Below are 11,478 nucleotides of genomic sequence, written 5' to 3'. Positions count from 1 at the left end.
CAGTCTCTAAATAGATTTGTTGTAAAACTTATGTTAAAAATTGAAATTGACCTTTTCGGTTATAACTATACTATGCATTGTGTGAAAACTCATAGCAGGTTCTCTCAGTATTAAACATGTGTGTCATGAATGAACTAACTACGTTGAAATTGGTGCTTTTTACATGAGGGAACTGGAGTTACAGCAAAGAAGTTGTGAATCCAACATGTCACTTGTTGCAAATCAACCATGTTTTAACTATTATTTGTGACATCTTATATAAACAACGTAGCAAAAAAGCACCAGAAAAAAACAAGCACACTATTATCTCAAATTTTCTTCTTATCACTTGTCATCTTTTTGTTTTTCTGTCAAACTATTAGATTGTAATGCCTCTTAAATTGAGCCCCGTAAGGCTTTTATTTTTAGTTCAACTCTGGTTATTGACAAAAAGTACATGAAAAGTATATCAATAAGCATTTACATCATAAAGAAATCGAAGAATTTCTGGGAAATCTTATACAAACAACGGAACAAAAAAGCACAAATGAAAAAAAGCACACTATTATCTCAAATTCTCTTCTTATCACTTGTCACCTTTTTCTTCTTGAATATCCCACCTCCACAGGTATAAATCAGTATCTCAATAAGAAGAGGAAATTGAAACGAGGCATAAAGAAAGATGGGAATCAAAGATAGAATAATAACGGGAATACCAACCCACTTCAATCTTTTTTCAAGAAGTAAAGAAATAGCAGCGCCAAAACATGCCATCATCGTCACTATCGAAAAGAAGAGAGTGAAAAGACCAACTATAAGTTTTGTAGGCAAGGATGTTCGAAAATCTTTTTCCGCATAGCGAGAAGTGAGAATTCCCAAAAACACTAGCACAGAAGTTGAAGAGGAAAACAACGATAACGCATTTGAAACGACGAAGATCAGGAATGCCTTGCGGTTCAACATTATTGGGGTTCCGTCTCGCTGATCGTTGCCGCCTGGAACTGTGAAAGCGGATGTGAACATGACTGCAGCAATAAGGGTTGCCACAACCATGCATGAAGCTGCAGTGTTCTTCATCCATCTCTCTCCTTCGTTCACTAATTCTGCATGTGCCTCGGTGAACAACTCGCTTGGGGTTTTGTTGTTTTCGTTCACTTCTTCCATGTATTTTGGAGGTAAAATCCTACTCACCTCCTGAAAGGATTGTGCATCAGTACAAAATTAAGGTTGAACTTACGAGTAAACAAAGAAATATTTTCAAAATATTTTGATTTGAGAAAGACAGTTAAAATTTTAATAGAATGTGATAAATAAAACAAACAAACAAACAAACAGATGCGTTGGAGAATTTCCTTAAATTGTTACCTCAAACCATTCTAGTTCTCTTTGCATCTGGAGGGCAGCACCAGAGATTCGATCAAGTTGAGACGGAGGGCCTAACTTTGCAGCTAAATGAAGGAAATTATTGCCAAAGATATCATGTCGAATAACAGCTATGCGCATCTTTGCACCTAATTTGTAGACATGGCTAAAAATGTTTTCTTGGCGTTGAATAATTGCATCTGCAAAGATTGTTCTTCCGTTTTTATCTTTCCTCCATATGATTTCAGGTGTCGATTCAATCGCTTCGTCAACGAATTCCACTATTCCATTCTTTATAGCATCGTATATAGCTTCATCCCATCCAAATTTCTCAAGTTGATCGTTCTTAAAATATGGTATGTGCTGAAATACACATTTCAGAATTTGAATGGCCTCAATATGTTTGAACTTCCTCTCGTATAGATGATTTAAATCGGAATCTGTAATTCATGAAAATACAATATATAAATAAAAAAGAATTAAAGCTTTCATATTAAGTTTCAATACCTACATTTCATCTAGATAAAAGATAAAGTCCAAATTTCATGTACGTACTAATCCATGCCAATATGTTCCAAATAAGCCCTCGTAACTTACTGAAAAGCACTGTATAGAAAAAGATATATATATATATATATATATATATATATATATATATTTTGTTAGAAGGAATGAAATAAATGTGTAGCCACAGTTGAAAGTTTATAATTTTTGAATATTGGACATACCTTGTTGAATATTCAATTTCAATTGAATCCTTACATTGCTTTCCTCATCACTTGATTGAAAAATTGTGTCATACTGAGGGACAGTTACCCTTATACCTTGCATCATAGGAAGTTAAATGCATCTAAATAAACTATTCAATAAGGAAATTAATTAAGCAAGGTATAAATTTAAAGCAATATCACTTACATGAGTAAATCCACTGTTTCCAAAAAACATATCTGTTTCCACTTGGGAATGCAGAACGTTTATGAGCCAACAACTTGATTGCATAATTTCTATGAAGATCTTCCACAAAAGCCAGATGTGGGTATTTTTCCAACAGATGTAAAGCCACATCTACACATAATGATCAAATAATTTTCAACGTATGAACTTTATATATACTGATTGACCAGCGTTTGTAAGTAAAATCTAAAGAGAGAAGATCTTGAATTAATTACGTACAAAACAATTACAAGGAAACTCACCATAAAGCTCATCGGAGATGAGACAATTAAGAAGAGTGGCACCACTCCTATCAGTGTGTTCTGGGCTTAGCTCTTCATGTGGAGTCTTTGTGTAAAGATAACGTACCATCTCTCTGGAGCCATAAAACGATGCGGCAACAATTGGAATTAGGTTATGAGCATCCTTAAGCCTAACCAAATTATTATCCTTTTCCAGCATAATCTCAACCATATCTTTAAATCCATTGATGGCAGCAATAAAGAAAGCTGTGTAGCCCATATTATTTTTAACTTCTAAGTCTTCTTTTGTTGAATATTCTAACAACTTCTCCAGAATCTTTGTTTGCTCAGCCATAACCGCAACATGAAGAACGGTGTCACCGTTTAGTGTGATCGTTTCTTTTATAGCGTCAGTTCTTTCCTCAAGGAAAGTTCTTGTAGCTGCCCAATCACCTCTTTCCACGGCCTTGGATATGTCGCGATACTTCAATTGTTCTGCAAATTATAATACTATAAGACAAAGAATATAGAGTTTTCTTCTCATACAGTTTATTGTCTTCAGTAATCGCAGATTGATTTGAAATTAATTAAGTTCTCTCACGTAAGGTATATAAAATAGCCTCTCATAATGATCATAATATAGTATGCAAAAGTGTGCATATGCAAGTTTGAAGCAAAATATTTTAAATGAGAAAGGAGAACACTTATATGGAAGCTAATAAAGAAAATTAAATTAGAGGAAACGTAAGTATTAATTGAACGGTTTTCTTAATAAGTAACTGCAATTTTGTATTTTAGCAGTTAGACTATATGTGAACTAATATTATCCGGAATTAAAAAAGTAAATTCAGAATATCTGCAATTAAACTATAGTAAGACTGACAATTACCTTCTTCCTTGATGTCAACTCCTCCTTTTGGTGGTTTCGTTCTGTTTTTGTTAGCCAAAAGATTCCACTCATCCTCGGCGGATTCATTTCCCCTGAGCTTTGACATTGTATCTCGTTTACATGAAATTTGGATTGCATGTAACGCCATTGCATTTTTTTTAACCCACTCCTTATAGTTCGCTTCAGATGCCTCTGGTTTCTTATAAACCCCTTTCACAACATCCCAAAGATCATTAGCTATAAAATAGTTCTTCAAGCATTCCTTCCAATTCTCATAGTTTTCTTCAGTAAGTTTCTCGGTTGCAATGCCTGCAAATCCGGCCATGCTTTCTTCCCCTGAAAATTAAACAACACATCTATCTATTACCTGAACTACGTTAAGGCACTATAACTGAAAGAATAGATAAATTAAAATTGCTAAATGAACCATTAAAAATAAGTTGAAATCTTCACGAAACATTAAACTTACAAGAACTGTAGTTTGTAGCACAAAATTTCTAGTGGTGGTTAAATTTCCATAGAGTGAGATGTACTATATATAATACAGCGATAAACTCACAATTGTTAAGTAGCTACCTTAAGTTATTCTTCTATTTTGTTATCTCTTACTTTTTCTTTATAAACAATGCTTTAATCCAAGTTCTGTTTCCACGTGATTCATGCTTTTTGCTCTTTAGTGATTGGCTTTATATGATTTATTTATTTTGTCATCCAATTCTATTTGTAAAATCTATTAATTGAAATGTCATATACTTGATTTTCAATTACTTATTAGTATACTTTTGGAATTGTGAGACTTTTATTAATAAAGCATATTGACATTAATTCTAAGCATGTGATGTTTTAATTTGATACATCTTTTTTAGATATATATTTCGTATAAGGGTATGTGTTTGGAGAGGGCTTTTACAATCCAACACACTACATTCATGAATTAGGGTAAAATAAAGTTCAACAAAACAGAACAACACATATACATATGTATATGACACAAATTTTAGAAAAGGAAGAGCGAGGAGAAAAACACTGTCTTGAATTTTTTGTAATGTTTACTAAAGTTTAACAACAATTTTGCCCCTCATACTTTATAAAATATACTTTCACTCCTTGCTTACATTAATTTTAAGATTAATAATTATAAAAAAATAAAATTAAAAATTAAAAAATTCATCAACAACAATGCTGCTAGCGAATTGCAAGTGCAGTCCTAATCAAATCACAATTGAGATGGTGCACTTTGGTAGATCAGACTTGAAATTATGAGATTTGACTGGATCTAACATATTTAGTGTAATTACTACATAACCAAGGTGCAAAGGGCACATTTCCAATTTAAATCACACTAACTCAGTGTGATTCAATCGAAATTGCACACACTAAGATAATTCAACTCTAATTAGAAAAGCACTCTCACACCTTCAAAGTATAATTTCAGTTTAAATAGCACCGAGATGTTGTGATATTACTCATATCATATATTCTAAATATTAACATAATTACTTTTAATCATTATATATAACTAACATTTGAATTTTAATTGTGAATGGAAAATGTCCTTTGGTACTTAAAAGGTGGGAAAGTATTAATAACGCAAACCTTGGACGGAAAATTTTATTGAACTAATTATATTGTTCTACTTTATTTATTAGAAAATTCTTTAAATATAGTTGATAAGCTATAATAAAGTTATCATATAATTTCTACACTTAATCAACATAAAAGAAACTCACCTAGTATTCATCAAGTTAGAATAAAGTATTAAGCACTGTTCATCAACTTGGAATAAAGTGCAAAGTTTCCCATAAGTGAGCCGGTCTTAATCAAATGGATGTGCTCATCCTCAAATTTTCCATATTTCTCCCTTTCTATTATTTTAATTTCTGATCTCATGCATATAATAGGATCATATTACATCAGTGGTCCAATAATTTTATCAACCCAATATGAAAATTCATTGGATTATCCTGACAGGGGACTTGCATTTTAATTTGAATCAAACCAAAAATTAATATTAATCTAAAATTTGTTTTTACCGAAGCACCCAAACTTGGGTCCAGAAATTATTTATGACAAAATACTTTTTAGCCATATGGAGAGACTGATCTTATTTGGATTATTATTTTCTTCTTTCTCAAGTAAAGACTCAGGAATCTCGACATAATCATGCTCTTATAATGTAGATTTAGTAATATTTAATATATTCACTATAGTTGTACTTTACCTTTCTCTTTTGTTTTGTAATATCGGCACGCGAGCAATCTTCCAGTACAATTATTCTTCACCGACTAGATGCTTAACAAGTTAAACGCCATTGCCGATACCCCCATTTTTAAAGGGCCTTTATTGCGGTTAAAACTTAATTGTGGAAGGGTAATTCTGTCAATTCATCTCATAAAAGAAAATGTGGAGACTAAATATCTATTTTAATACTATAAATTGACAGGATTACCATGTCACAGTACAGATTTGACGTATGAATTCGAAAAATAGGGACAACATGAGTATTTTCAGAACCAATGGGAAACGTGTACATTTAAGAAAACCCAAAAAAGGGGCTGAAATTCAACCGAAACTCATCCCACGAAGATAGCAAAAAAAGCACTGTTTAAGTTCAAGTCAACAAAACATCTCACAATACAAAAACGACAGACAAAAACCGCCTAAATAACATGAAGACCAACGCAGCCAGCCACGGCAGGAAGCCAAAAACAGCAAACATTACCCAGCTATCAGTATCAAGCAGCATTTGGCAAACACCTGTATCAGAAAAGCAACAACCCATCCACCAGGAGCAATACCACAGAAACAGTCACACAAGGAGCTAACTGTGCAGCCATTTCATTAAGAAACAACTTGCAGGAACCCCTACAAAAAAGCCTCCCACAAAGTAACACTGCAGAACAGCTCCTGGAATGTGGTAGGTCCCAGTCCAAGCTTAAGATATTAAACTAGCAAATAGCTCTCTTCGGGTGAGAACAGACGAAAATGCTTGGGAAATTTTTCTCTGCTCTTCTTTATTCATTAGAAGTGTTTAGATACAAAAGATTCCTAACAACCTTTCCAATTATTGCGATCACAACCTACATGCATAAAACACAAACTAATTCATGGCAACATAAATAACAACTTGCAGAAAAAATGGCTATTTAAGTGCCATCGTAAATGAGACCATAACTGCAATTGTGACTCTTTCTTTGTGAACGTTGCTGCCCATGACTTAGTCCATATACTTCTGATTTGGCCGGTGAATTCACTGAGACCTTCATGGTTGTTGAGGTCGTGGCTTATCAATACCCTTGTCTTTCACTGGAACCTTGTCCTCAAGGTTCATGTTTATGAATCGATCCTGTAAGACTGCAGTCTCTTCCCAAGTAGCATCATCGACCGGTAGGTGTTTCCACTTAACAAGACTTCAACAAAATGCGAGCCTTTTTTAACCCAACATGTATCCAGAATAGCAGCAGGTTCTAAAACAACTACTCCATCATCATCTGTTAGTGGCAGATTAATTGTAGTAGTGTTGGATTCTCCCACTTTCTTCTTAAGCAGCGGAACATGGAAAATGGGATGAATTTTGGATCCTTCAAGAAGTTTTAATTTATACGCAACCTTGCCCACTCGTTGCTCAATCGGATACGAACAGTAGAATCGACATGCTATTTTTTGAGAAGCTCGGTGAAAGACCGTTTGTTGCTTATAAGGGTATAGTCGAAGAAAGACCAGGTCGCCGACTTGATACTCAATGTTACACCATTTTGAATCAGCTACTTGCTTCATGCGGTTAATAGCCAAATGTAAGTTGATCTTTAGTTGGTTCAATATGTCATCTCGGGATGCTAGATTTTGGTCCACTTCATGAACATGAGACGTACCGATCAAGTAGTGCGGAATGGTTGGAGGTAGTCGTACATACAAAGTTGAAAAGGAGTCATCCCTGTGGAAGCGTGGTACAATGTGTTATACCAAAACTCTGCTCATGGCAGAAAAGAAGTCCATTTGCGTGGTTGATGATGGACAAAGCAGCGAAGATATTGTTCAACACACCGGTTGACAACTTCGGATTGCCCATCTATTTGAGGATGGTATGAGGAGCTGAAGTTTAACTTTGTGCCTGATAGCTTGAAGAACTCTTGCCAAAAACGACTAATGAACACTGGTTCCCGATCACTAATGATTGATTGGGGCATTCCATGCAGCTTGACTATGCCATCAATAATTTTTTCAGCTATCATTTTCGCCGTGAAACGATGGGTTAAGGTCAGAAAATGTGCCAATTTACTCAATCGATCTACCACCACGAGGATTGTATTTTTGCCATTAGAAGTTGGAAGTCCTTTGATGAAGTCCATTGTAATGTCATCCCATACTTGACACGAAATGAGCAAAGGTTGTAAGAGTCCTGCTGGTGCCAGAGTTTCATATTTAATTCTTTGGCAAACATCACAAGCAGAGACGTACCCTTGCATTATTCGAAACATCGAAGGCCAATAAAATTGTTGAGCAAGTCTTTTGTATGTCCACAACACTCATGAATGAACACCAATATGAGAATCATAGAATTCTTGTAGTAGCTTTTTAACTAGTGATGAATTTGGAGGTAGCACCACCCTGTTTTAATAGCACACTAGTATATTTCTCTATGTGTAAGGAACACCTGGCCTTTCAGTTGCTAATTTGCCAATCTTTTCCATGTATGGATGCCAAATAGCCTCTGCCTTTATTTCATCCCAAAATGGAGCTTAAGAAGTGAATAAAGCATTTAGAGAAGGGCTGCCCATGACTTTGGAAAGTGCATCTGCTATTGAGTTCTTCTGACCTGATTTGTAAGTGATTTCATAGTCATATCCCAGTAACTTTGCGACCCATTTTTTATACTCCAGTGTTGCTATTCGTTGCTCTAGCAAGTATTTAAGGCTTCGTTGATCTATTTAGATGTAGAACTTTCATCCCAATAGATACGGTCGCCAGGTTTGAATGGCATGAACAATGGCCAGCATCTCTCAAGCATAAATAGACCACGGCCGTTTGGACACTCCCAAAGCTCGGCTCATAAAGGCTATTGGTTTTCCCTGTTGAGTGAGAATTGCACCAATTCCCTCTCTTAAAGCATCAGACTCAATGACAAAAGGTTCATTAAAATTAGGCATAGCTAGTGTAGAAGTTGAAGTCATAGTCTGTTTTAGTGCTTGGAATGCTGTTTCGGCATCCTCCGTCCATGTGAATTGTCCTTTCTTTAACAGATTGGTAAGTGGTCGAGCAATGGTTTCGTAGTTACGAACAAACTTTCTGTAATAACTTGTAAGGCCTAAGAATCCACGCAATTCAAAAACATTAGTAGGTCGGGGCCAATTGAGCATTGCTCTAATTTTGCTTTGATCTACCATGGCACCTTAAGGAGTTACAATATGGCCTAAATACTCCGACTCTTGCTGGCCAAAGGCATATTTGCTAATTTTAACAAAAAATTTGTGTTGCCTTAAAATTTCAGAAGCTTGTTTAACATGTTCAGGATGCATGTTCCAATTGGGGCTATAAATCAAAATGTCATAAAAAAAGACTAAAACAAATTTGCAAAGGTATGATCGAAATATAGAATTCATAATTACTTGAAAAGTAGATGGTCCATTAGAAAGGCCAAAAGGCATGACTAAATATTCATAATGACCATTATGAGTTCGGAAAGTAGTTTTAGAAATATCTAGAAAGTGCACTCGTACCTGATGGTAGTCGGCTCGAAGGTCAAGTTTAGTAAAATAATTTGCCCTGTAAAGCTCAACAAGAATGTCATCAACTATAGGAATTGGAAAGCGATCTTTGATGGTTATGACATTAAGTGTCTGATAGTCAGTACAAATTTTTATTGTTTCAGAATCTACAAAATTTTGCATTTTATTTTCCAACATTAGTATTAGAGCTTCAGGTTATGCTATGTCATCTATTCTGTAAAATCAAATTCTAAATATCTGGAATTTTTGGATTGAATTTAATTAGATTCGAATTTTGGACATGAATCAAATTAGATTAAATTGCATAAAATTGGAAGTTAAAAACATGTTACTATGATTGTTAGATGTCCTTTAAATATTTTATTGTAAAAATTGGACCAAAAATTGCCTTGAATCAATGAATTCAGAGGCCAAAATTGTTACCCAAAATCATACGTTGTTCATTGTTGTTTCATCAGATTCTAACAATTTTGACACTCGAAGTTCCTACAATTATGACTACTGACATGAGTTATATAATAGCCCCATGATTTCCAACCTAATTAATGGCCGAAAATGGTGAATTAGATGGTGGTAGAATTAGAGTTCTTTAGCAATATTCACATTGTAATCGAGTTGACAAAACCCAATTACCCAACCCATTTGGTTAACGGGGTAACTCGTAGGTAAAATGGGTTGAACTGAACTAGTCAACGCTTGTCGAGTTTATTGATCGGTCAACGACTCTCGATCAATGTTTGGAATCACCGATGCATGAGATCCTTGTTCTGGTGCCTAAAAGTGTGTGTAAGGCACATTTTACCTTTTTCTAGTGCATGGCCATGTGTGTCACATTGTTCTTGTGCGTAAAAGCACGTGAAAGCTCCCTTCCAGCGTCTAAAGCTATTTGTTGTTCAGATCAATATGTGGAACAAATTCTATGGGTCTTTTGGTTCATAAAAGCATGTAATACCTTATTTCAACTCATTCAAACACTTATAGGTGCTTTAAAACACATTTTTCTAATTCATCCAAACTTTTTTACTAAAGACCATCACATATAATATAAGATGTGATCAACTAATAATCTAATGGTGTTTATTAGGACTATATGTATAATAAATATTTAGACTTAATAATAAGTCGCATTCTTTTAATTGGAAAGAGATGATATATAGTTCATTTTTACCCATGCCTAACCATTAGACTCCCATAATAAACGGTCTTGTTCAAGACAAGAATGTAGAAAAAAATTTGGATTATATGGATACATTATAGCTTGCTAAAAAGCAACACATAGTAATAAATTTGAGAAAATCCACTACTTTATTGTTATTCCTAAATCAACGAAGTGTGAGACATTTGACCTATCTCAAATTACATAGAGGTTTATCATGAATAAAGTGACTTGAAGAATTATACGGAATGATAAAATAGTTTAAGTCATAGTAGTGATGCATTTGTTGTATTATATATTATAAATATTAGATGTTGGAATTTTGATATTGGTAGGATTTAATGAAATTCTCATTCAGAATTAATATTGATGCAATTGGATTGAATTTTAAAATGTCAAACATTTGATCTATAGAAAATATTAGGAACATAGTGAACTTTTGATTTTATGCCTTATGTGAGATATTTTAAATTTTAATGCGCAATTACAATGATTGATGTGTGTTTAATTGCATTAGTTAATGTTGTGTAACCTCTCCTAACCAATAGTTATGTTACAGAAAAACGGCAAGAGTTCCCCTATTTTAGAGAGTCTAGAGAATTTTTTTTTTAATGTCCTATAACACTTCTAATTAGCAATTCACACAAACTAGTCCTACCAACCGACTAGATTTTCATTAACTTAATCACAATTAATAAAATAAATACTTAATAATAACCATCATAAAATTACCACCTATAGAAACTTTATAACCAATTTTAATAACTAGCCATATATATATACATATATAGATATATATACACAATCACATATATACATATAGGAAACAAAATCTATACATGACCACCAATATTTATATCAAGTATATATATATGCATATATTTACATATACATCAAAAACATATAAACCAACAAAAACATGGTGTCTTACTCCTTTAGCCTCATGTCTCGCTAGTACTCGTCGGGAACCTTTGTTGCAACTCTTTACCTGTAAAGTATTAAATTAAACGGATTAAGCGACCACGGCTCAGTAAGAAAATCATACTCAATACTCAAAGCATTTCATACCAGTATTAATCTCTTCCATGCTTAGCTTGTCTAGGCTATTCACATACAAAATAATTGATACGAAACACGCATTAAACACATATCATAATTCTCTTCTTTCACCAATTTATTCATTTCCTTACT

General features: G+C 34.0%; 1 protein-coding gene across 1 annotated transcript; it reads right to left on the bottom strand.

Annotated features, from left to right (window-relative positions):
• Nucleotides 1-444: 444 nt before the first annotated feature.
• On the bottom strand, nucleotides 445-3,916 carry LOC123192891 (ankyrin repeat-containing protein ITN1-like). The gene is made up of 8 exons (XM_044605592.1): nucleotides 3,875-3,916; nucleotides 3,406-3,741; nucleotides 2,538-3,011; nucleotides 2,257-2,406; nucleotides 2,070-2,165; nucleotides 1,897-1,947; nucleotides 1,345-1,781; nucleotides 445-1,173 (listed from the first exon to the last, which is right to left on the bottom strand). Exons 2-8 carry the CDS (start codon nucleotides 3,728-3,730, stop codon nucleotides 550-552), a joined length of 2,157 nt encoding a protein of 718 aa, XP_044461527.1. The 5' UTR covers nucleotides 3,731-3,741; nucleotides 3,875-3,916; the 3' UTR covers nucleotides 445-549.
• Nucleotides 3,917-11,478: the final 7,562 nt, after the last annotated feature.

This window comes from Mangifera indica, chromosome 1 (assembly GCF_011075055.1).
Source record: "Mangifera indica cultivar Alphonso chromosome 1, CATAS_Mindica_2.1, whole genome shotgun sequence".
Lineage (NCBI taxonomy): Eukaryota > Viridiplantae > Streptophyta > Magnoliopsida > Sapindales > Anacardiaceae > Mangifera > Mangifera indica.
This window is presented reverse-complemented; position numbering and strand designations above follow the sequence as displayed.